General features: G+C 38.1%; 1 protein-coding gene across 4 annotated transcripts in view; it reads left to right on the top strand.

Moving 5' to 3' along the window:
• Nucleotides 1-27,841, top strand: part of Fgf12 (fibroblast growth factor 12) — a 589,814-nt gene that overhangs the window by 370,088 nt on the left and 191,885 nt on the right. For all 4 annotated transcript variants that reach the window (XM_021184731.3, XM_021184729.3, XM_029470638.2 and 1 more), the window contains one exon: nucleotides 17,807-17,910. In XM_021184731.3, coding sequence (XP_021040390.1) covers nucleotides 17,807-17,910 — 104 coding nt within the window. The remainder of the gene's footprint in view (nucleotides 1-17,806; nucleotides 17,911-27,841) is intronic.

Below are 27,841 nucleotides of genomic sequence, written 5' to 3'. Positions count from 1 at the left end.
CTGTACCTAGATGGTCTTGCTGCATAGTTGCATGTGGGATGTGAACCATTCCACAGGTACAGGCATGCAAAACCACTGGATAGGTCATTGAAGATATAAGCAAACTCACTCAGGACTCAGAAATGAGAGATTGCCACTTTTCAGTTCCTGCGGGTGTCACTGCTGTTTTACCAAGCAGAGCCCTCTTGATAAGACTTGTTAAGATAACAATAGACTCAATCTCACTCCCTTTCCTTCTCCCCTACTTTAGAGCATCCAGGTTGAGGGAAATCAAGTTCTCTGAGCCCTTCCCAAATCACCTATCACAAACAAACTCCAGTCTGTCTTTTCTTCCATTTTCTTGGTCTATGCTGGTACACAACTTTGGTGCTTGATATAGAGTTATTAAACTCAAATTTGTTAACACATGGATATGTTTCTGATATTCCTTGAAGGGAAGACATTGCCACTGTCCAAGAGATGTTCTCTGAAGCCCATTCTCCTCCAACTGGACACAATCTTGCTAATTTTTTCCTGCTGTGTTCTCTGACTGTTCCTCACTTGCCTTTCAGTTCACTGACTACCTTATCATCTTTTAAAATTCAGAATATATATTTGACATCTTAATTTTTTCATATTAATACGCATTTCACTGGAATAATTTAGACAGCTAATTTGTGGGCTAAAGAATTGGTTCAATGTGGTGGGTGGTGATGACACACACCTTTAATCCCAGTACTTGGGAGGTGGAGGCAGGTACATCTCTGTGAATTTGAATACAGACAGCCTAGTCTATAGAGCTAGTTCTTGGACAGCCAGGGCTACAGAGAGAAATCCTGTCTCAACCAAAACAAAAGAGAATTGTCTCCGTGGGTAAAGCATTTGTTGTGAAAGCCCGAGGGCCTGTTTCCATCCTCAGAACCCCATGTGCAAGTGGGAAGTAATAGCATCTGTACACATCTGTAATGCACACATGCATACAAACTCACACACACATGTATACATACCCAGATGCATACACACTCACATACATGCATGCAAACACACATACACACACACATGTGCATATACACTCACACAAACATGCATACACACATACATACAAACTTGTATACACATTTATGCATACTCACCCAGATGCATACACTCTCTCACATGAACACACACACACACACACACACACACACACACACACACACACACATGATCCCTAGACCAAAAAATCAGTTCTTTTGTTTGTTTTAATAATGCAAATTTCAGGGGTTTTACAGCTAACATAATTAATTTACACCCCTTAATTCTGTTTTTAACATTTCACATTTCTCTGTCATAAATACAATTATAGTTTTTTTTTAGATCAAATCAAGTTTTAACTTCATTATGATAATTTTCTTGTAAAGAAACATAATTCAGAATGGCCTATATCTGACTTTTTTTTTTAGAAATCTAATTGTAAATGTAAAATTTTAGTCATGGTTATGTTTTCTATACAATACCAAGCATATGATGTTTTGATACCACGAGTCACAAGCATATAGATATAGCCAAAGCCAGCAGGCGCTCATCCTGCTCAACTATGAACAGAAACACAAACCAAATGGTTGCTCAGGGGAAAACTGTCAAGGCATTCTTGTGTATCTAGTTACAAGGCTATCCGCTGCCTCCAAAGCCATGAAGACATTCACCCTCCCTAATGATGGGCCTTCTTGGCCCAGACCTTCCTCCTTCACCTGCTGGAGCACATTTGCTACAGTTCTTGATATGGAAAAGCTACACCACATCTAATTTTGTTTTCTAAAACCATCTGTATTCGAGGACTATGTCATTATTTCTTGTGAAATTATACCTGTAGACTAAGTCGAAAGAGAGTAAGTGGGTGCATTATCCTTGCGGGTATCCTCAAACAAAGCTTTTATCCCTCTAAGTGGCACTATGGCATGTGCAGGGCTGTCACTCTTCTGGGGCTGTTACTGCTTTGTAGCATAATCAGCCATGACCCTTAGCTTGTAAATTCATGTACTTGACTGGATATTTTTTTTAGAAAGGAAAGAACTTTGCAATCTGATTTGGAGATTAAGAGGCTAGTTCTGGTGTGTATAAAACAATGTGTATTTTTGTTGTTACTGTCATTGCCTCATTGCAATATTTGTGGAAAGCTAGAACAAGACCCATGTATTCCCTTGAATAGTTTAGCGCCTTACATCTATCACAAGGAATAACTCCCCTGGTTCCTTTAGCCTGTATCTGTCAGTTTATTCTTGACAGAATATTTCTTTTCGATGGGGAGACTCTTGCTCCAAGGAAACAGTTTGTTCAGAAAAGCAAAACATGAACCAGTGAAATTGTCCTCTTGTTTATAAGTGTATTAATAGGTAGGATACACTGGTTTAGAATCTTTAAAAAAACTATTTAACCAAGTGGATTCCTAAAAGCTGGTGAGGACTGAGCTGTCTTTAGTCCTTTCCTAGATCCATGATATAACTGAAATGCGGCCTTGGGTTAGTTACATGAACTCTCTCCCATTTATGTAAGCTCAGTTGTACCAGATGAGAGGGACAAATACTCTCATACAGTATTGATGCTCTTTTCTTTCCTATTGGCACAGAAATAAATGTGTGCTAAGTAATTTTTTATCACTTCCTTTTTTTTTCCCTGAGAAGTATACCACAAGTAAATAAGAAGTTACCAGTTTACAAATCACTGCATTGTGTTGTCAGGACATGTGTAAAGACCTCTGCATGTCATGGAGCTGGAATTTGCACCTGGGATCTAGGGCTGAACATGACTGTGTGTCCCCTGTGGCCAGTTATTTAACTCCTCTAGGTATCTAATTCATCTGGTCATTAAATGAGAATATACTAGTACTTAGATTTCAGGGATTTTGCATCAATTATAGTACCTAGAACACAGTGGTTCTTAATAAAGCCAATCTATTATTGTTATCTGTCTATAGATCTAGAGAGCATGTTTTCTTTGACTGTTTTGGGGGAGGGATTGTAAGCAGCTCATAGACAGTGGCAATTTAGCAGAAGTAGAATTCTTCACGATGGCTCCTGTTATATGAAACAGTTTGAAGTGTTTACACAGGAGGTTATAGAATAATAGTCTAAGAGTTTAGAAAATGTGCATCATCAGCATCATGTGAGGACTTTGTAGAAACATGTATCTTGCAGCTCAACTCTAGACAGATCTGTAATCAAACATAATTTGGAAAAATAACAAAGGACTTAATAGTGTAAGAAAAACTGTATACTACACAGTCTATGCTTTTGAGGTTTTTACATACTAATTCTGTTAGTAATTTTAGTCATTAATTTTATTCATCTGGTAGAATGGTTAGTCTATCTACTTGAAAAGATCTAGAATTACCCAGAAGATGGGCCTCTGGCCATGCATCTGGGGAATTATCTTGATTATGTTAATTGAGGTAAGACGACCAAACCACCTTGGGTTGCACCATTCCCCTTGCTGAGCTCTTAGACTGTAGATGGAAGACAGAAACAGAGCAGCAGCTTGTGTTCAGCCCTCAATACTATCTGATTATGCATGTGGTATGACCAGATGCTTTAAGCTCTGACTGCTTTGATTTCCCTGTCATGATGGACCCTTAAACTGTGCATCAGAGTAAGCTGTTTCCCCGGTAAATTGCTCTTGTCAAGGTGTTTTGTCACAGCAACATTAAAGTAAGGAAAGCACCACCCGGTGAGTCACCCTAATCCCAGCAGAATGTCTCAGCCCTTACACTCTGTCTGTGGTAGGCTGCCTCCATGCATGCTCAGCACCTGCTCCCTGTCATAAAATCCTCACTTCTGCTACCTGCGAGCCCTATGCATCCATTTATAGCTGTACAGATCACATTATGCTCAACTGATAGCTGCATCTGTGTTTCCATGTCCGAGTACCACCTCCTTATTTGTCCTAGGAAGCAACGAAACATGTTGCATCATCCCAGACCTCAGGGACACATGCTTTCACTGGCTTACTCCAAGTGGAAACAGTTGAACTGAATGGATCTCAGCCGAGGGCACATCTACTTTTCCTTATTCCCCTTCCACCTTCTTGAGTTTCGAAGACCTAGTCCAGGATAGCTGTGGCTTTCTTTCAGTGTTTGTCAAAATAACCATGTTCAAACAATAAGGAACCGCTTACACCTGTTCTCCATCACCCAAGGAAAGACAAGGCTGCTTGAACAGAGGGTCAGATCACTTGGCTTTCCCCTGCTGAATCCTTAACATTTTATTTTCTGTAAAATGATGTGTTTGTAAAAGACATGCTTAAAACCAGAAACTTTTTAAGTTTGTAAGCTGACAATGACTATTTTTAACTTTGAAAATACTGTTAAAAGAAAAAAAAAGGCAAAGGTGTAAGGCGCAGCAGCACAGGTTTTGTACTGAACTTAAGAACAGTGATGACATTCCCTTCTACCTTAAACCAGTACACAGAGCTAAAGCAGGCACCTCTTGTCCTTGAATTTCCCAGTTGTTCCCTAGCTAATCATTTTACCCAAGGTTTCAGCCTCACCCATCTTCCATGGTCAGAGACCTAGTAAAGGCAAAATAGAAGAAAAACTCACTCCTCTGTTCACCTCCCACCACCCCCCACAGCCCTAAGAAGCAAGCATAAGTTTGACTGGTAAGATTTGATATAAGCCAACCCCCTGCTTTAGAGTTTCTGTGCCCCTGTTCTCTGTCTTCTTAAAATTGACCTCACTGTTTGTCAGATTTTCTTGGGGAAATGTGAACAAAAGTCCATTTACCTTTGATAGGATGCCAACAAGAAGTCAACTTTTCTACCCAACTCTAGCTTGTGTAACTAATAATTCATTGTGGTTACTTACATGAGCATGGTTCAGGGGCTGCTTATAGAAGCAGGAACCAGGGGTTTCCTGTGGGGTTGGGGGAGCATGAGTGACTCAAATACAGCTGTATCACTAAGGAGCCCACCCCAAAAGGAAGAGCAAGGCATGAAAGCTGTATCCAGGGAGCTCCTTGATCACTTTGTAGGCATCTCCACTAAAGAGTATTCTCTCCCTAACATCAGCAATTGTTTACTGGTTATATAACTTTGTGGCACAAACTTGTGGATCTGTGGGTTTCTGCTCTTTTCACATTTTACAAGTGCTTCCTCTGGAGTGGAATGGTTTAGTTTAGGGACAGTGGATAAAAACAATGGAATATGAAACTTTGATGCAATCTGGGGCATTTTTTTTTATGGGAGCTTAAAACGATCACTTCTTGGTCCTTGATGATTAATAATTTGGGCAGGGAAATATCAATGTTTCTAGTGCTACCCCGCAGAGCTGTGTCTCTAGTTGCACATGTAGCAGAGGATGGCCTAGTCAGCCATCAATGGGAGGAGAGGCCCTTGGTCTTGTGAAGATCATATGCCCCAGTAAGGGGGAATACCAGGGCCTGGAAGTAGGAGTGGGTAGGTTGGGGAGCAGAGCAGGGGGAGGGTGTAGGGGGCTTTGGGGATAGCATTTGAATTATAAATGAAGAAAATATCTAATAAAAAAGAATAAATTAGGTAGCACACATTGGAAAAAAATGAAAGAACATAGCTCCTGTCCTTTCATAGATTCTAACTATCGATTTTCAATATTGCTGTCCAATAGAATAACCTGTAGAGTTAAAGAGTATTGATTTCTTTCTGTCACAGAGATTTTTATTTAGTTGATATAGCTGCAATGTAGGCATCAGAATTTAAAAACAAACAAACAAACAAACAAACAAACAAAAAACCAAACAAAAAACCAACAGTAACAAACCATCAAAATTCCCTAGAATTCTGTGGTATACTGTGGGTTATGAACCAATGGTCTATACTCATCTCTGGAACTTCACTTTTGAAGTTTGTGTTCCAAATTTGCATTATTTTATTGTACAACTTCATGCAAACGTTTTAATTAGCTTAAAGTACAGAGGTATCATCACAATCTTTCCTGGAAGTTTTTATAATATTTTATTTTAAAAAGTAGTTTATTAAGCTGGAAATGTTGGGATTGTAGAACAAGTGATCTTCCTATGGGCCTAACAGGTGTCACTAACATCCCACAACCTTCATTTTGCCTGTGTTAAGATGCCTTCCTCCAGTGATTGACTGTTACCATGGCTGTCATATGGGCATTTTCATGCCCATTTTCATCCATACCAATGGACTGATGACTAACAGCCTTTGGGTCATGGAGCTACACAAAAGAATTGGAGACATTTCCTTCCAGTTCTAAGAGCAGTAGAGGAGTTTGGACTTGCATTTAAAAATAAAACTTGATGTAAGCTACTTCTGGTACTATGGAGTGATCAGGCAAATCATGAGGTTTTAGAGATCAGAGATCCCTCAAAGCCATGGACTCAGACAAGGTTAGTTTTAAATTGAATCTTGAAGAATAGGAACAGGACACATAATCTAAGATTAGAAAAATTGAGTTTCAGATAAGGAAGCAGGAAATCACTTGGTGGAGAAAGCTTCTGCCATGTTGGAGAAAAATGAGTTGACTCGTTTGGAAAGAGATTGTGTGGAAGAGGTGCTGAGTCATGTTTCAGACAATGGGGGTCATGGGGGGACGGGTCATGTCGCTGTTGTGGGAAACAGAGTCAGGGAAAGTTACTGATAATTTCAGGTGGGTTTGAGAATGTTTGGAAACATTCCAGTCACCTTTTACGGTAGAGAGGCGTCAAGGTAAAGCTTTTAGCTAGAGAATGATAAAAGGAAGAAATCAGTCTTACGTTTTTAAATCATTTTTAATACCACCATTTCTAAAAGAATGTATCACATTGTATTTATTTCTGTGGCATTCCTTATAGTTTCAGAGTGAGGCAGACATTTTTTGCACGGTAACGTGTTAATGAGGCTCACAGTCTAGTTGTAGAAAGTGTAAACTAGTTTGCTCAAGTAAGATGTTTTGTACTTTCTCTGTGCAATTGTACATAGGAAATAAATTATATTTTGGATAGGTAGAGTATTTCAGGAGTATTTCTGTCTCACACTTCCAATATTGCTACTATTGCCTGTTTTCCTCATTATTTTTATAACTATTTGGATTCTAATTGCTTAACTTGTCTCTTATTTAAGAATAACACTCTCACATTGGAGCACTGGGATTTAGATTTCAGCTCATTTGTTGGCTGCATTTATGATCCTGGGAAGTCTACATTTTTACACATCAACTTTCTTTCTGGTTTCTAAAGATGGACACACAGAACACACATGGAATTAATTTATAATATTTTATGATATTTCAAACTAACTGTCACAATAACAAGGGTCACACCTTTCTTTTTCACCACTCTGTCCTAAGTTGCTCAGTGTCTGGAATAGGCACACTACATTAATGAGTAAGCCTAACAGGAAATAATTTCAATATGGCTGCAGCATAGAGTGGAAGATTTGTAGGAGATATAATTGTGAAAGCTCTACAGCGTGAAAAGATTCTTGGATGCTTCTCCTCGTCCATTGATCTTGTGGACTGACAACCTGTGCTGTTCACTGAATTCTCCAAACGGACTGGGAGACACGCCTTCTGGTTAAGACAAATTGGCTGCTGAGGAAGAGTGATGGCAGGCATTTGCTTCCATTATCGATAGTGAAGTGCTACATTTTTCATTTGAAAAGGGGGGAAAAAAAGACTCACATTGAATTGACTTGTTAATTATGCAGGGTTTTTCCAACATCTCCGGAGTATCATGGAGAACATGATGTGGTAGTGTCATCATTACAAAACCAAAGGCAGGACCCTTTTTAGTGCTCAGGTGTGTACATATTTGCTAGTTTTTGTGTCAAAGAAAGAGACTGCCATGTTGCTCATTTTCACCAAGCTGGAAATCCACAATCTGTGTTGCCAGGCAATGGCTTAGAAGAGAAATCTCAGTCTCTAAGCCCCAAGGCACTAATCAGTTCCATAAGTCAATAGATTCATAGGGGAAACTAAATCAGCTGCTGTGATTATTTGGCCAGTTGTTTATAAAGCAGGGCACCAGACTGGATGCATTGAGTCAGCACAGTCTAAAGTATGTTGACTCCACAGTCTTATGTAGGATGTTATTTAAAGTATATGTTGTGTGGACTTCCTGGATTTGCATTTGTGTAAGGCGAAACCCAAAGCTTTTCCTATCCCAGGATATTTTAAGAAAGCCAAATTAAAACATGGAGTGGCGATCATCCAGCCCTGCTACCTCTGAATTTCCAGATTTAGAGACAAGAAAACAACAAACTTGTAACCATTTGGCTTTTCTATGTTTGCCCAGTTCTAGAAAAATGACATGGAAGCTTCTTTATTTATGAATTAATGTCTAGGACGTAAGCTAGGCTTGTTCCCTAACTATCTCATAACTCAGCTAACCTATTTAGACTATTCTATATCTATCATGTGACTGGTTACCTCTTCTCAGTTTCTTACATCTGACTTCCTCCACATCTCGGTATCAAATATCCTGCCTATGACTCTTTACAAAATTCCTATCTCTTCACAGAAGTCCCACCTATTCTCTTCGTCCTTGCTATTGGATGTCCGGCTCTTTATTGACAACTGATGCTTTTACACAGTGCACAAGAATTTGTCCCAACACAAACCCAATCAACATGCTAAAGATGTTTTCTGTTTACCTTGATAAATGTACATCTGGCTTACTTCTATTTTATTATCTTAATTTATCTTCATAAAAACTCAATGAACTCTGTAGACTAAAGAGCAAAGAATCCTTGTCACCAAGGTCTTACTTAAATCTGTTAAGTGTAAGGGTGATATCTCAACATGGACCGAGCCTCATTCTGATCTTGTGATCCTCACTTGAAAACTAAAGGAATAGACCAATCTTATTTGTCTCTTAATTTCCATAAGAAAAAGTGAAAGAATTATTTGGGTTTTGATTGTGCAAGGCATTCTTGATACTACAAAATGAAAAAGTAAAAAGTTTTAGCACTTAATAGCTTTCAAAATAATTACTAAAGCAGCTTAATTTCAGAAATCAAGCTCACCATTTATGCATACTGTAAAGCATCATACACACAAATTTATATTAACCATAGCTAGAGTAGTTTAGCAGAATGACAGGTATTCTAAAAGGTCATTTCTAAGTAAATGATCTATTTAATAGATACCAAGATATTTGAAAATAGAAGCTTACAAAGACACCCGGCATATCTACAAGCATGGAAACGATATGCAGTAGGCACTGTGTGCAGAGTTAGGATGATGTGTGCAGTGTAGGATGGAGGTGAGGAATGAATAATCAGTTTAAATGAGTAAGCAAGTCTCACCCTCCCATAATTTATATAATCGTCTTCGTATTATCGAAGGATAGTTTAGACCATCTTTCATTTTGCTGAACATTTAACCATGACATTTTGTTATTGAGAACAGAAAGGTTGCAGAATTGATGTTAGAGGGTGATAAATAAAATAAACAATAAAGACAAATATTTCATGACAAAAATATCAATAGAGTGCCTTAAAATATTATTGTAAATACTGCAATTATAAATATTTCAATAGGAGAAAAGAAGTGGATATCTGTTTGCTTCAGGTTAAGGCTTTGTATCATGGAGCATTTTATTCATACATTAATAAAATATCTTTGTTGAAAACAGCTTGAAATCTAGAAAAAAATTATTTTTAAATATTTTCATTCTCTCAGTACCTTCCATTTAGTTTCTATGGGTCATATGAAATTTTTCCCCCTCATTGTTGACTGCAAAACTTCAGTCATTAGTTTGAAATACAACTTTTTTTAAAATACCTGTTAATTATTACAAGAAACAAGAAACTTGTCCTTATAACTTACTTATGGGGCTAGTGAGATGGCTCAGTGGGTAAAAATGACTGCTAACAAGCATGAAAACTGAGCTGCATCTCTGAGACTCACATGGGGGAAGGAGAGTACCAATTCCTGTAAGTTGCCTTTTAACCTCCATACGGAAGCCTACACATGCACTCTTCCATATGAGCATGAGCATGCAAACTATATCAAAGATGAAATTTAAAAGGCTATCCCTGAGTACACTGAGTTTGTATCTTTCAGAGGTGATTTTGCAGGGGCCTTGTTTTCTTCCAATTTCTTCTCTTCACTTACTTTCTTCCCTTTCTTCTTTGTGATATGTGGATGTGTTGCTAGATCCTTGTCACTTGAGGCATATGATAAGTAGCTGGATATTAATTTCAAACTTGCATGGCATTTTATAAAACATTATCTTTCTACTCCAACATCAGTTTGAAAGATGGGCGTGTTAATCTGGGCATTCTCACAGAACAGAACTCTAAGGATGAATGTATGTGCGTGTTAAATTAAAGCAACTTTAAAATAGTAGCCACAGAAGAGGCATACCTAAGTGCCTTGCCTCTGTAGCTATGTGTTCCTTGAGGCCAAAGTAGCTCAGCAATTGGAGTAGCCCCACAATAGCTCTCAGTAGGGAGTGAAAACCAAGAGTTGCTCAGTTCCTAGGCTGGGTGTCTCAGCAGTTCAAGTCTTGTGCAAGGAAGCCCTGAAGATTCCTCAAGAGATGCTGATCTTTAACCTACCATGAAAGCCTGCAAATGCATCTTCCACCATCAGAGAAGGAATCATCATCATCATCCTCAGCAGCAGCAGCAGCAGCAGCAGCAGCAGCAGCAGCAGCAGCAGCAGCAGCAGCAGCAGGAAGGCAAGAAGGAAGATACAGAAAGCAAAGGGCAAAGCATCCTCCTTCTGCCATACTCACTTATTTGAGCTCTTTTTTTTAATATATGAATTTACTATGATGTTTATGTTTACTAGATTTTAGACAAGAGTACTTCAGTCAATAGCCAAAGTGATACTTCTTAAGAGAAGGCGCGGCCTACAATCTGGAGGTGCTTTCTTTTTTTTTTTTCTTTTTTTCTTTTTTTTGAGACAGGGTTTCTCTGTGTAGCCCTGGCTGTCCTGGAACTCACTTTGTGACCAGGCTGGCCTCAAACGCAAAAATCTGCCTGCCTCTGCCTCCAGAGCTGGGATTAAATGCGTGCGCCACCGCACCCGGCACCAGGAGGTGCTTTCTACACCAACTCAAAACAACAGGGACAGTTCCTCACTTGAGGCTCTCCACTTATGTGATTTTAATTGTGGCAAGTTCACATTAAAACTCATCACAACAACCTATTATGTTTTTATGACAATGGATACTAAAAACTCTCCCCTTCCTGGCAACCTTTAACCTCCTTGTGTCCTGACAGACCACACAGTCGCTCTCTCGCATAAACTCCTGCATTCCATGTTTCACTTCTCAGAATATAGGGACTTTCTCTCTTCTGTTTGATTCCATATTCAAATGTAGTTCATGTGCAGTAATATTAGCTTAAATTTCTCTCAAATAGTCAATTATGGAAAATCTTCCTAGAAAAGAATAAGCAAGACAGAGAGTTTTGATGCATTTTATTATTATTATTGTTATTCAGCCAACGCTAGGCAACCGTTTCTTAGATCAAGGCCATGTTAAGTCCAGTGCCTTTAAGTTAAAGACATGAAAGGACCACCCAGGGAAAATGTATGCACTGGAGTTTGCGTCTGTTGGAGTCACTCATCTTCCCTTGCACGTTCAGGACATGTGACATGGTGTAAGTGCACAATAGATAGATCTGTATGAAAGTGATGTGTTTCTAAATAAGGCGTATTTTGTTGGTATTTATAAAATTCTGTAGACTTTTATTTAAATCACATGTAAAAAAACACAAGCTGTGACCATGTTACCAAGCAAGACATTATAGAGGTGCCTTAAGTGATTTGTACTTAGGAATGGAGATAGATAGGTAAGTAAACAATTCTAAGGATCATTTCCCACATGCATTAATGAAATACCTGTAGGAAGGGACCTACTATCTCTGATGGGCTTCTGCAAGACTCAGGGGATGGTTGAATAAATTAGAGCTTGAAGAATAGAATGATGGGGCTGGAGAGATGGATTAGTGTTAAGAGTGCTTTCTGCTCTTCCAGAGGACCCAAGCTAAGATCCTAGCATCCAATTTGCACAACTCACTGCTATTGGTAACTCTAGATCTACCATCTTCTTTAGGGCTTCTGTAGGTACTGACACATTGTGAGTATTAGGATACAGGCATTCACGCACACACACACACACACACACACACACAAATACATACACACACCTTTGAAAGTCAGATGAAAGGAATTATCTGCAATAACCAATTCTGTCTACAAACCAAGAGGAAGTTAGGAAATGGAAAGCTATATTCTTCTAATTATCTTGGATGCAGTGGGTGACAGGTATGAAGTTATAAATGTAAGATGGTGTCAGGTTGTAAGAGATAGAATGGATATAGAAAACTGGGTACATTTACCCAATGGACTACTACTCAGCTATTAAAAACAATGAATTTATGAAATTTTTAGGCAAATGGATGGATCTAGAGGATATTATCTTGAGTTAGGTAACCCAATCACAAAAGAACTCACATGATATGCACTCACTGATAGGTGGATATTAATTAGCCCAGAAACTTAGAATACCCAAGATACAAATTGCAAAACACATGAAAGAAGAAGGAAGACAAAAGTGTGGATACTCTGTTTCTTCTTAGAATGGGGAACAAAATACCCATGGAAGGAGTTTCATAGACAAAGTTTGGAGCTGAGAAAGAAGGAAGGACCATCCAGAGACTGCCATACCCAGGGATCCATCCCATAAACAACCACTAAACCGAGACACTATTGCATATGCCAGCAAGATTTTGCTGACAGGGCCCTGATGTAGCTATCTCTTGTGAGGCTATGCCAGTGCCTGGCAAATACAGAAGTGGATGTTCATAGTAATCTATTGGATGGAACACAGGGCCCCCAATGAAGGAGCTAGAGAAAGTACCCAAGGAGCTAAAGGGGTCTGCAACCCCATAGGAGGAATAACAATATGAACCAGCCAGTACCCCCCAGAGTTTGTGTCTCTAGTTGCATATGTCGCAGAGGATGACCTAGTAGGTCATCAATGGGAGGAGAGGCCCTTGGTCTTGCAAAGATTGTATGCCCCAGTATAGGGGAATGCCAGGACGAGGAAGCAGAAGTGGGTAGGTTGGAGAGCAGGGCGGTTGGAGGGTATAGGGGACTTTCAGAGAGGAAACTAGAAAAGGGGATAGCATTTGAAATGTAAATGAAAAAAATATCTAATTAAAAAAAGAAACAGAGACTAGGAAGGAAATGGCATGAGCAGATGCTACGAATCTGAAGAACCTGGTGGAGTCCAGTATCCTAGTTATTGAGGGGCTTAAGGATGAAGATCACATTTAGTAGAAATTCTCACCCAGTGTGAAGGGCTTCTGTGGTCTCTAGATAAGGCAAAAGTAAGGCTACTTAGAAGTCAAGATGAAGATCTTTCATAAGAGAATTGAGTCTGTACTCTCAAACGTGTGTGTGTGTCTGTGTGTGTGTGTGTGTGTGCACATGTGTGTATGTATGACTGTGTGTGTGTGTCTATGTGTGTGTGTGTGTGTGTGTGTGTGTGTGTGAGAGAGAGAGAGAGAGAGAGAGAGAGAGAGAGAGAGAGAGAGAGAGAGAGAGAGAGAGAGAGAGAGAATGTGTGCAGGTAAAGGTGTTGAGTCCTCTGATTGAATTGTGGTTTAAAAGGTGGTTTTGGATTGCCCAACATGGGTGCTGGGAGCCTAACTCCAGAGTCCTATAGAAAAACTTCTTAACTGAATAGGCTTTTAGCTCTTACCACTGAAAAGTCGATTTAAAGTTGTTTGCTAAATCTTTGAGGTACAAGCTAAGTCTCTCTAAGCATTCTATTTGAAAGCCATTATCACTTGTGCTTTATGGAGGATGTTCTCTGTTTGTGTTAGTTACCCACTAGTATTTCTATGTTCCTTAAGCCCCTCACAGAAGGACAACCTTCGAATGGCTTCTCTCTTCTGCTTCAGCTGCTTCAGCCAGGCTCCAATTCTGAATAGTCTCTTCTTGGGAGATTGTATTCTCAGAAGTTTTTCACTCCCTTTGTTTGTTCTTACAAGAATCATTATTAAAACCTGATATTTTCTAGTAGATGGTTTCATTTATAATGCATAATTGCCTTGCATTTAATTTAATATGTTCTTTGCACACAACTTCTGCTTTCATTGGCATCCTCTATCAAGATTACATGGACTCAACCAATAAGGGCCGTTTTCTTTCCCCAAAGTAAAGTATAGTAACTGAGTGATGGTCTGCTGCCATCATCCCACTCTTAGGGACTCTGCCTCTTTCATGGGTCTGCAATCACCTGCTTGGACGTAGCCCTTGTTTTCAAGTCTGGGATGATGCAGGGACCACAATTCCATTGAAACAGCAATAAGACAAAATGTTGAGAAGAGGAAATGAAGGAACATTGTCTTTAGGACGGGTGCTTTAAGCACATGAAGACCTGTGTGTCTGTGTCAAATAATGAGTCTGTAAGAGCTATTTCTAGTCATACTATGTGTGGGAAAATCAGATAAAATATATATTTCTTTGAGACCTGATAAGAACAAATACTTTTGGAAATTAAAGTTCAAATGATACAAAGAAATGATATAGTTTCTTTTTTGTTTTATTTGTTTTTGTTTTTTGTTTTGTTTTGTTTTGTTTTGTATTGTTTTGTTTTGTTTGACAGATAACTATGTTAGGAGCTAGAAATCCTTAGTTTAGAGTAACTTTAGCCTCAGTTACCTCTCTGAATTTATTTGTCTTAAAAATTTATTTAATCCCCATTTTGCCAGAAATTCTTAACGGCATTTATCGATTAGGACTAAATACCATTGATGAGTTTATGAGCACCTTATAAATGCACAGTTATGAAATGCTATCTTCTGAAACATTAATCAAGTTGCTGAGTATAAACTAAAAAATATTCTATGGGACTTTGTGGAGATTTTATACATAACTTGTTAGCTAGAAATATTAAATATTGGGCTAGGGATATTAAATAAATTTAATATTAAATAAAGCTAGGGATATGGCTCAATGAGCAAAGTGCTTGGAATACAAATAGGAGGACCTAGGTGTGAACCCTTGCAACTCCTATAAGGCAGGCATGATTGTGTATATGGAATTCCAGAGTTCCCATGGAGAGATGGGAGATGGAGAGAAACCTGCAAGCTGGTGGGCCAGATAGCCTAGCACAAATACCTGGGAACAACCCAGAAACCATGCTTTAAAAGAAGGTGGAAGGTGGGCACATACACCTGAGGGTGCCCTGTAGCTGGCACATGTGCACTGTGGTGTGTGTGCTCTCATGTATACACATCATCATCCATATATACAGAATATATACATCATCCATATATACAGAAAGGAACATTTACTGTTAATGGTAAATGACTCTGTTTCTGAAACATTTTAGAGGGCATTGTGGCTTTTCTAAATTCTTTTGTTACAAACAGGTACAGTAAATTGTTACACCTGCCTAACATGCTCGTTTTACAGAGAGGAAATTAATGACATAATGCAGTGCATGGAGCTCAAAGTCATGTGACTCTGAGTGGCCGGCTGCTATAGAAACATCCACTTCAAAGCTCTCCATCCTTTGATTCGCTCTAGTCTTCCTGTGTCCATTTGGTAAAGTCTAACTCTGTATGATTAGAAGAATCCTTGTTTATTTACATGTTGTGCTTTCTCCTTTCTCACAAGAAAGAGTGTAACATTCTTCTCCTTTCCTAAATGTCACCTCCCATCTCATGTTTGCTGTGAAACATTTCCTGGATGCCTCAGGCCACAAAACTCTTCCATGCTTTTTTTTCCCCCCTGATCTTCCACAACAAACAAACTATATATAGAAAGAAGCACATATTACATTTAATTATAGAAATAAATTATACAGCGTGTTAGGTTACTCCAATATGTCTTAGCTATGCCTCCTTAAGGAGACTGTTTTATATTTCTTAAGCAATTTAAAATGTGCAAACTCAATGGTGAGCCTATAGGAAGAATTCAAATTAGCTTAGCTCTAAATTGAGTCAAAAATTAATCCTTAAGCAACTGTTACAGCATAGTCCATACTTCATGAGGAATGAGCAAACAGGTTCAAAGAGGCCACGTCTTAGCCAGTGTCATCAACTAGGTGTCTAATCCTGCCACAGGGAACCTGAAGTCTAAAAGTTTACGTTCTGCAAGATTCATGTGAAAAATTGACTAAAATTCAAGGGCAGTACCTGCCTGTGTCTGTGCTGTGTGCACACAGCTTACCGTCTGAAGTTGAGAGCAGCCAGCTGGAAGCTCTTGGGTTAATTTATGGGTGTACTCAAGCAAACTTTGGCAGGATCAGACCTGACGGAATTTTATCTGTAGAGAGGGTAAATGAAGACTGCTAGTCAGTGTATTAGAGAGAACTGCAAGGAATTCTTTTACAAATGTAGTCATGAGGTATTTAATGCCTCTCTGCAATGCCATCTAGAAAGTATAACTAGGTGGTTCCGCTCCTTCTGCGCATGATGAAAATATTTCCAGGGAGATATTTTATGCCCAAGACGTTGCTAGAAGGAGCATAGGGCACCTTCTTTGTCTTTCCTGGTCCATGCGTTTGTGTTTCTCTGAGTGAACACATTGGCTTAGCAATTTGAGCTACAGGCAATTTGAATACATAAAGACCACAACATTCTTGTTTGATTTTACATTGTTTACATCAACTAGCCAACTTAATTTTTATGTTTTATATAGTATATTTTTCTTTAGCTATGACATATATCTGTTGTAGCTCAAACTATCTGTTAATTGCCTGTCCATTTGTCTTAGGTACTGTTCTGTTGATGTGCAGAGACACCAAGGCCAAGGTGGTTTAAAAAAAAAAAAAAAGCATTTAACTTCCCAGTTTCAGAGGGTGGGTCCATGACTATCATAGCAGGGAGCAAAGCAGCAAGAAAGTAGACATGGCACTGTGCTGTAGCTGAGAGCTCACATCTAATGCTCCAGCAAGAGGCAGAGTGAGGCTGGGCCTGGCATGGCCTTTTAGAACCTCAAAGTCCATCCCCAATGACACAACACTCCTCCTCCAATAATGCCATAACTCTTAATTCTTCCCCAAGCAGTCAGACCACCTACTAGAGATCAATCATACAAATATAAGGCCTTATGGGGGCCACTTGCATTCAAACCACCTTGTCATTTATCAACATATCTTCATTTATACCAGAGGATTCAAAAATCTTCCTCAAAATTTTTCTCATTTCTACACAAACAAACTATATATAGAAAGCAGCACATATTACATTTAATTATAGAAATAAATTATACAGTGTATTAGATTACTCCATATGTCTTACCTTTGTCTCCTTAAGTAGACTGTTTTATATTTCTCCAAACAGACAAGATCTCTCCACTGTTGCTCGGTGTCAGTGTATGATTGTGTCTACTATTGGGCTCAAACCCAACAAGTTAGTCACAGCAAGAAAACTGAATCAGGTTCTGTCATGTTTTAAAGATTAAGTTTTACCATTTCTTTCTGCTATTGAGAGCTTATTATTGCAGATTATTTGTTAGACATATTTCCTTATACTTCATGTGTTTATTTTGAGGAGCAGGGATCCTAGATATTTCAATCTGTGTAGACCCTTATGGTCCTCCTAGCCTAGCATTTTCTTCCATTTGAGTCATTTAAATCACTGGAGCTTTTTTTGAGTAATTAATACTAATGCAGCTACACCAAAGCAGTGTGGCTCTCTTTGTGGTTTTAATTCTCTCTCTCCCTGCCTCCCTGTCTCCTTCTTTATCCCTTCTCTCCCCTCTCCTTTCCATAAATATCTTCATACTATTGCCAATCAATAGATTTTTAATAACCAAAAATGTACCATTGTAAAAAACAAAGTGATTTATTCACACAGTCAGTAATCTTTTTCTTTGTTTTTTCTTTTCTTTTTTTCCTTCTAGCCCTCTTCAATCTAATTCCTGTAGGACTGCGTGTGGTGGCCATCCAAGGGGTGAAAGCCAGCCTTTATGTGGCCATGAATGGAGAAGGCTATCTCTACAGCTCAGTAAGTTCAGTCGTTTGTGTGTGTGTGTGTGTGTGTGTGTGTGTGTGTGTGTGATGTGTATGTGTGTGTGTGTGTGTGTGTGTGTGTGTGTGTGTGTATGTGTGTGTGTTAGTAAAGAAATCATTTAAAGGAACTGATGTCACCTTATAATTTCAAATCAATTTTGAGGACTGTTGTAAGGATTTTGCCATTTGGATGTTCAAGGTCATGCCCTAGGGAGTGAGACTGAACTAATCACTCTCTGCATTGTATACTTTTACATCTAGTTTCAACTTCTAGATAATGCAGTTTGGAACCTACCCTTCTGTTCAGTTCCAAGACTAAGATACGTTTCTTTGTTAACTCTCCTTTTAGGACAGCAGATGATATATAGAGGGATATATATATATATATATATATATATATATATATATATATATATATATGTTTATATATATATATGAAATTTCATAGATGCTGCCTAGTATGCCATATTCTCTAATTAGAAGAATTATCTAATTTAAAGACAATGAAAATTTGTAGACTGAGCTCTGGATTAGGGCAATGACATGTGCATATTATACACATGTCAACATGGTGTGTGTGTGTGTGTGTGTGTGTACAAATCACTTTTTCACTTTATCTTAGTTTTTGGACCTTTGAAGTGATGGTGTTGGTCCCTTCTATGCATAACATCTCTTCAAATCTCCAAGTGACAAATGATATAGCCACAGTAGCTATACCATGAGTATTGATGTATTTTTAAGTATTTAAGACATATTTTTAAGTTAGTATTATCTGGGTTATTCTCTCTCAGAATTTTAAATCTATGCTTGAAAAAAATGTAGATGTTCTGAATTTCTGTTTTTCATAACAGAATTAGTTGTTTGTGACTCATAAAAACAGTGTCCCTTGAAAATCACAGCTAAAGGTTCCTACCCACTTTATATTCTTGGTCATTGTATGGACTATCAAGGAAGTCCACCTGTGCTTCTGTGGGGTAAACACTGAATAGTGTTAGTAGAATTCAAGTAACTATTTACTGTATAGCTAATACATGATACATGCCTATTAGTAATGTCAATGTAATCATATTACATTTAAGCTTCTATTGTTTGAATGTTCCCAACCACCTATGGTAAATATCATGTAACAGGCCAGTTTCTCTGAGTTGATCATTACATGCTGCTTGCCTTTATTGCTATGACACACTCTCCCCCATAAATATGTATAATTAATGAGTTAGTGAAAACACAAGATAGTTTGAAGAGCTTAAAGGTGACAATCTATTTCTGAGCATATTCAGATCTGAATGTCCACTTATATTTACAAATTTACATAAATTTCCATTTATATTTATCCACATGTATATGCTACACATGCACACACACTGATCAAAATCACATTTAAAGACAGAAACATTTACAGGCAAAGTAGCAAGCATTCATTTTTCATGCCTCATGGTATATGCACTGACAATTCATGGAATGTCACCAGGAAGCTCTTTTAAACTTTTCTTTAACTTTTTTTGATCACCAGAGATTGACCTAGGGACTCCAACATGCTATGCAACAGCTCCACCACTGAGCTATGGCTCCAAACCCTCACAAAGTCACTCAAAATAGAAAAATGAAAACAAGCGTAAAGAAGGGCACTTTGTTGAATAATTCTAGTTGACTAAACAGCAGCAACACAAATGTTGACTGGGATAAAAACTAAAATGTGGAGAAAACTGAGGTTGGTATCCAAAACTGCATGAGACATCATGTTCGCATGTAAAGGCTCAGGGTGCAACACACAGAAGTTACAGGGCATCTGTCACTGAGCTAGGGTTGATTTTTGTTGGCCAGTGGTTGGTGTTAATAATGAGCGGGGCAGAGTGGGGTGAAGATTCCTCCCTTATAGCTTTTTCAGAGTTATATTCTTTCTATATTTTTTATTTAGAAATGAGGCTAAGTATATGGGCTTGGGGTCTATAGGAGGAAAATATTTCAAAGAAACTTACAGTTTTTGATCACAGTTGGAATTATGAAATAGGCTCATCACTTTTGTAAAGCCATCAGTCACATACTGAATTGGATGCTCTGCTATTTAAGATTGCTTTTATCAGTTTCTTATAAGATTGCCTATAGAATCATAGTGTTTTCTCAGCTAGAATGCCATGGTCAAGTATCAGATAATTCTAAGTAGATCATCTAGGATGCCAGGGTCGAGTATCCTATAATTCTAGGCAGATCATCTCTGGCATATCTCATCTGGTTCTTTCAAAACATCTCTGTCTCTGGCCCAGGCTGATACGGTGAGTACTGGTTTAAAACAGTCTGTAATGGGACTAAAGAGACCAATATCAGAGTGTATGGCCCCCTCATACTCTGTACTGCATTCCTCTGTCTGGTGTACTGTAAAGAGAGATGGGGGCAGAGACCTTGTGGTGAGTTCAAAGGCAGTTGCTATCTTCATCTTTCCTGAGGTGTGCTTGCCATGTGCTAAGGCTTGAAGTTATGTAAAAAGCAGCTTCCAGTTTCCTGTGACCAGTGCTCTAGTGCACATGAGTGAGGGCCATCAAGAGACACGTAGAGGGAGGGTCAGTGGCTGTTCAAACCGCAGAGCTCCTAGAGAAGTAGATTCCAAGAGGAATCCGTGGGTGTTTTCTTTTCCATACTGTCATTTTTTTGGTTTCTGTTTTGGTTTAAGCTGGACGTGCACTCCCTTGTTGCCTTTGAGTCTCTTCATTCACTAAGAAGCAGGAGGGAAGATGAGTAGTGAGGTGGACTGAATGTTGTAGAATGGAGCTAGAAGGGTTAATGTCAGAAGCAATAGTTTATATGTGTATCTATATGTATATCTATATCATTTATATCTATATCATATCATGTACTTCTATCTCTATCTCTTTCTCTATAGATATCTATATCATATCATGTACTTCTATCTCTTTCTCTTTAGATATCTATATCCATATCTATAGATAACCTATATCTGTATCTATCTATATCTATGTCTAATTATATATTATCTATATCTGTGCCTATACATAATCATTCCATTTTACATGTTTAAACCTACTTTGCTTTTTATCTTTTAAACTCTTGCATTATTGAAACTTTCCCTTTCTTTTACTCTTCTAAACTTGAGCTGCACTTCTGTTCCTGTAGTGGTTGCTTCTAGTTTTCAATTTACACACACACACACACACACACACACACACACACACACACACACACACAAATAATTTTGTATTTCTGTCTTTGAAAAGGCTCATGAGCTATGGGATATTTTCTTGGCTATTGAATACAATTGCCCAATCTGATTACCTGTACTTTAAAATGAATTACCTTACTTTTTACCAACCTTTGAAAATAATCTCTATGAATAGTTCGTATACGTGTGCACATACATCTGTGTGTTAAATTAAGTCTTGCTGTGTTTACTGTTTTTCTAAAGTACATATTTCATTATTCTCTGAGTGAGCATCCATGTGTTGTGGCTTAGGTTTTGTGTGAGAATCTCTGTGTAACTTGGAATTTCCTGCTTCATGAGTTCATACTTCCTTCGGTTTCTCCCTTTGACTATAGTCCAGGTACTTGTGCGTGTCTCACTGGGCCAGCATTTCCCCTGGCATCCCTGAGATGATATTCCATTGGTGTCTGGCACCTGTTGTTGAATGTAAGAATTTGTTGTCAATTTAATATTTCCTTTTATGCAATCTCTATAGAAACCTAAATAATATTTTCATTTTTTTATATTTCCTGTAGTTAAACTGTCTCTACTTGTTAGAAGTTTTTAATGATCTTGTAATCCAAAGAGTTATAATTCTCCAATGCAAAAACATTTTAACTTGTATCCCATATTCATGTCATGTCTTTTGTGCTATTTTTATGACGTAAGCTAGGAACATTGTGTTCAAACTCATTGTGTTCAAATTTTATGCAGTTTTGTGATTTCAGTCATGGCGGTTTTTGTTTCTGAATGTTGAATGGCTTCTATTAATATCCTCCTGTTCTTGATTTATTTCTTCCTGATTTTTTTTATTGTGTAGTTCTTTCTCACTCTTTACAGAAAGTCATTAACTTATCTTGCCAAGCATTTCAAACATAATTGGTCAGTATTTTCCATAGTTACAAATTCGTATTTTAAGCATTCATTTTCCCAAGTGACATTTTATAATCCCATTCAGGTTAGATTTTAGAATCAATTTGTTAAGTGTTCAGGGTTTTGGTTTGGGGGCATGTCTTTCTCTTTTGATAGTTCTTCCTGTGAGGTTTGCTGCTATGTTGTAGCAACTTTTTTTTGGTAGCTTCTATCCAGCCTCCAATAACTCAAGTTTAGATAGCTTTAAGACATTCCCAAGGTCTTATGCTATAGTAAAGGGAGAGTGAGTGCAGGAGTCAGATGTGAGCGGTGGTTTTGTCTAGTTGGTTTTCAGGTCATGGACTACACTGTGCTTCCAGGGAGGCGTGTCATTGTTTTCACTGCATGCTAGCACAGTGCAGCTCACTCTATTAGCAGCTAGTCAGGTTCTGGTCCACGATTTGCACTCAAGAATTTTAGTTACATCAACGAAGTTGAGAGAACTTTGGGCCAAATTACTTTTTATAGGACCCAAAGCCAGGCTGGCCTGAAGCGCACCCAGTATGGTGCCATCTCTACTCCATGGGAAGCTTGTGGTTGCTTTGACAGTGTTGATTCTGGCAATGTGGTCAACCTTGAGTTTTGTACTCTACTTGTGTTGATCTTATTTGGAATGAGAGGTTACATGATACTGTAAGCATACAATGAATAATGAATTCTCCTCTCCTCTCCTCTCCTCTCCCCATCCCTCTCCCCATCCCTCTCCTCTCCTCTCCTCTCCTCTCCTCTCCTCTCCTCTCCTCTCCTCTCCTCTCCTCTCCTCTCCTCTCCTCTCCTCTCCTCTCCTCTCCTCTCCTCTCCTCTCCTCTCCTCTCCCCATCCCTCTCCCCATCCCTCTCCTCTCCTCTCCTCTCCTCTCCTCTCCTCTCCTCTCCTCTCCTCTCCTCTCCTCTCCTCTCCTCTCCTCTCCTCTCCTCTCCTCTCCTCTCCTCTCCTCTCCTCTCCTCTCCTCTCCTCTCCCCATCCCTCCCCTCCCCTCCCCTCCCCTCCCCTCCCCTCCTCTCTTCTCTCTCCTTGTCCTTGTCCTCCCCCTCCCCTCCCCCTCCCCATCCCCCTCCCCCTCCTCTCTCTCCTCTTTCCTTTTTGGCTAAAGAACATAAAGCAATTTTTTCATCTTAATATTTTTGCATACACTTTGCTGTTAGTCATATCTACACTTTGGGCAACAGATCTCTAGAACTCTTTCAATTTCAAGAACCAAAGACGCATGGCCATTAAAAACATTTCCGCATTTCTTCTTCCAACAGCTTATTTCACTTAGCAAAATGTTTTCATTTTCATCCCTGTTATAGCATGCAATAGGATTACATTTGTTTTGAAAACTTAGTAAGATTCCAGTGTGCGTGTTTTCTTGTTCATTCATGTATTGAAAAGCATTTAAGTGTTCCTTCTACTTCTTGGTTATAGGATTAATGCTGCACTGAACATAAAGATACAAATATATCTACAAAATCTCTTCATTTCTCTGCATATATGCCCAGAGATAAAGTTACTAGACCATACAACTCTATTTGAAATCTTTTGGAGGGCCCTGTACTGTCTTCCATGCATTGGCATTGTTTTGTATTGCTACCAAAAATGCACAATTGTTCAAATGCCTCTTTCCCAGCCAACACTTGACACTTTCTGAGTTAATTGTTTTGCTTTTGATGTTGATCATCCCATCTCATAGGATGAGCCCAAGTACAGTTTGAGTTAAGGTTTAATTTTCAAGGCCCCAAAGTTCACTGACATTTCATACATCACTTTTGATGTCTTCCTTATAGTCTTGTGAGACTAGCACATTTAATTCCTTTAGCAGTGTTTTGTTTACTTTCTTGTTTTATCTGTTTGCTGCTCAGTTAGAGCTTGCTTATACATGATGGATATTTACTCTTTATCAAGTACTACTCACAATTATCTATTTGCACATTACAGGCGGCCGGTTTTACTTTTTTGGTTGGTTTTTGTGCAGAACTTGTAGTCAGTGAGTACACCAAGCATTTTCCCCATGTTCCCTTTCCTCTTGGTGTCTTAGTGAGGGGACCATTGGGAAATTCATTGCCATGAAATTGTGATTCTTGCTTTTACTGGAAGCTTTAATTTCAGTCCTCACATTTGAGGCTTTAATCTCCTTTGAGTGAACTTTAAAAACATATATTTTATGGTTATGAAGGTTCCCAGTATAAGCATTAAAATGCATTTGAATATATATATATATATATATATATTTACATATATATATGTATATATATAGTCTGTGTGTGTGTGTGTTTTAAGGTTAGAAACTATGAGGTTAATTGTTTTATTTATTTTCCCGTTTGTTTTGGGATTTGTTTTGACTTTTAATGTGCATTATTTTTATTCTACAGGAAAAGACATAGAAATTTAATAAAAATGATATTGAATATATAGGCTGTTTAAGGTTATTTGGACATTAAAGCAATATTAAGCAGTCTGCTATATGAACTTGGGATGCCTTATTCATTTGTATCTTCTGACAGCTTTTTTTATAGTGAAGTTTTTAAGTGCATTAGTTTTTAACTTCTTTGATTAAATTTAAAGTCACTATGTCTTTTTGAAAGGAGATTAAAACAATTTTAATGAAATTAAATAAAACTTTTTAAAAGTAGATAAAATGAAAGCTCTTTCATGCCCTGCAAAAGAACCAACTGAAACAGACATTTTATGTAAAATTTTCATTATATACAGAAATTATATTATATACATATTGATTAAGTATATGAATTAATTTTCTGTGGTTTAACTTGTTTTTCTTTCACGTTTAATCTATCTTACTTTTATGCTTTGCTCTCTTTGAGTTTTATATATTTTGAAGTGCCTATAAGACCACCTAGAGTTTCTTAAATGGTTATATTTAGGTGGGCGTCAAAGGAAGATGGGAATATTTTCATTACACAGAAAAGAGAGCAAAGCTTAAAGTCTACGTTCTTTATAAATTTAATCATACCAACATTTTTATACTGAAGTATTTGAAATGAAGCTTGTATACATGACTTAATTGTAGAAGAATATCTTTGAGGCCATACTATAAATCTAGATCATTTTCATATTATGCCTAGGAAGTTGGTAGCACAGTTTTTAGTAATTATGGTATCCATTGATGTGTACATAAATATTCAAGGATGGTTCTGCAGTTCTATTGCAGATAAATTTCTCTATTCTGAATCTGTGATGTTCACAATCCTTCTAGTAGCCCAGCTCCAGAGTCAGCTGATATGTCCTTTACAAATCACCATTGAAGAGGAAACAAAATTCCTCTTCCACATTAAGATGCTAGCAGTTTGCTTCTGTTTTGATGGTAGGAAAGCTTTGAATTCATCTTTGATGCCTGAGACACATGTTTTAACAATCACGATCATCAGTATATTCTCTTGTATAGGAAGTCTTTCACTAAAAACTTGCCAAGTTTAAATGCATTGCATATTCTAAGTAATAAAGGAAAATTTTCCTAAAAACTAACTATGGTTACATTGGGAAAAGTCTTGGTGATGTTTCAGCCAATCCTGGTTTATGCCTAAAGTCAATTTCAGTCATCCAGTGTACATTGATAGGTGCTATTTCACAGGCCAGACATTGTGCTAAACACTCAACAAACAAAGGCATTGATGACTGAAAACTCCTTATCTTTTAAAAATTATATATGTTGTTGTACATAACTGTGGTTAGGAGTTTATGCCACTTAGAAATTAAAGGTCCTAGGGCCCAAGACCACCTGCACTTCTGACACCAAGTTAAAGTTCATGACACCAACACAAAGTTCAGAAGATTCACAAAATTATTCTCTTGCTTGATGAATTATTAGAAACTAATTCCTATAAATATACGGTTTTACTCATAGCTGTGAGTTATCATAGAGAAGTGATACAAGTTGGTCAAGGTAGGACTAAGCATATAGCTAAGAGGTAGAGCCCTGCCAAGTGCCATGAGGCCTGTGTTCAATCCGTTGTCAAGACAACAAAGGAAAACAGCCGAAGGAGCAAGCATGCAGGGTCAGGTTCTGCAGAAGCCCCAAATACACCACTCCTGTTCGCCTTTCTGTGGAGTAAGAATGTGTCAATCTTCTGCTTCAGTGAGCAACGGTGATGGAGACTTACTGACCTGGAAGTTCTTCAGAGGCTCTGTGTTAAGAGATTTCACTAGGGCTCCAGTAGTTTGCAGGCATGATAAACTGGGCCAGATGCTTCTCCAGCTCTGAATGAATGACACACAGCTCTTAGACTGAATTACAGTTGTCATTCTTTGTCTAGGACATGTCCTTCAGACAAACAGGTTGCCTCCTGGTATTTGGGGGCAAAGTTAAATTCCTAATGTATTGTAAAATCATCTAATAGAAATGGATGTTATAGCAATCTATTTTAACTTGGCTCCATCCCCACAATCATATCTGCCTTCACTGTTTTGAAACTTTGATATTCACAATCCTTCTCATAGCCCAGCTCCAGTGTCACTCAGCTGAAATGTGCCCTTTCCTTACCGTGTGTGTGTGTGTGTGTGTGTGTGTGTGTGTGTGTGTGTGTCTCAACTTGGAAGAAGAAGACAGTAAAGAGTGGAGAAAGGAAGTTTGGAGCAGAGGTTCTGGCCTGTCAGCATTTGGGAAGTAAAAATTGAAGTGAATGATTTGGACAACTAGGGAGCCTTGACATTTGCATTTAGAAAATTATACTGAAAAGGCAATTTGAGTAATTTGCATTTTAATGAAGTTTGATGTACTTAGTACACACGTCACTGGCATTTCATTGATTAATAATGATTAATATGTTCAGGAAAGCTCGACTTTTTATTGTAATCATTGTTTATTTTATAAACTTTAAATAGTTATCTCCCAAATATGAATTAGGTAGTTTATAAACTGATGATCATTTTCTTTAACAGAAAGATCATTTAAAATTACATTAACACCATTTAACACTGCCTGAACCTGTACCAATTGTGTATGAATCTATGGCAGTGATAAATTCACTTCTTTAAGTCTGTCTATGTTCTAGTGAGTAGTAAGTTATCATGACAGCAGCTGTAAGGACTGCCAGCACAGCAGTATTAATGGCTGTTTTTGTACAAATAATAAATTTTTGGTTGTTACTTTAAAAAATGCTTTTTAGATTCGTATTCAGGTTTCAAAGCAATGCTGGGAAAGAGGTCAGAAATTAATTTTTAGCTATTGATAGAGAACTGTGGATTAGACAGGAAATTGATCTAACTAAGCAGATCCTAGTAATGGAACCAGAATATAGGTATAGGTCTGAACTGAAAACCTGCAAGATTTTCATGACCTAAAATGACGCCTTTCCATCATGGACTTTATCGTATCTCCCCCATGCTGTCATGTTTCTCATTAGATCTTTGTGATGACTCTGACATTATTATTGTGGACTGACAGAAGGCCCCTCTGGGAAACAGACAGGTTGAATGAATCAATGATGCCTTTTGAAAGAGACACGGATGGGTAAAGGGGAGCAGCTTTTCTTCAACATCCATTCCTGCAATCGACATTGCCCTTACTTTCTCTCACAATGAACTGTTTATTTCCCTCTAGTCTTACAGTTACTATGAAGCCCCCAAAACTTTGAAAGCTTTATGTAAATACAGCAAGAAAAATTATTAGGAAAAGAAATGACAGGGTGCTTGATTCAAGTACAACATTAAACAACATTTAGAATTTCTCACTGACTTAGGTCAGTGAGAGCAGACACCTTAGAGACTGGCAATGACTCTGGGTTTTTGAAAAAGAATTAAGAGTGATTGAGAGATGCAGAAAACGGAAATTCTGAGGGAGAAGAGAAGAAGACCATCGAGAGCTGTCAGAAATGATTTTAGAGCC

Source organism: Mus caroli, unplaced genomic scaffold, assembly GCF_978045245.1.
Source record: "Mus caroli unplaced genomic scaffold, Mus_caroli_1 scaffold_17, whole genome shotgun sequence".
Classification (NCBI taxonomy): domain Eukaryota; kingdom Metazoa; phylum Chordata; class Mammalia; order Rodentia; family Muridae; genus Mus; species Mus caroli.
Note: the sequence above shows the minus strand (reverse complement) of the source record. Positions and strands in the feature narration are given on the sequence as shown.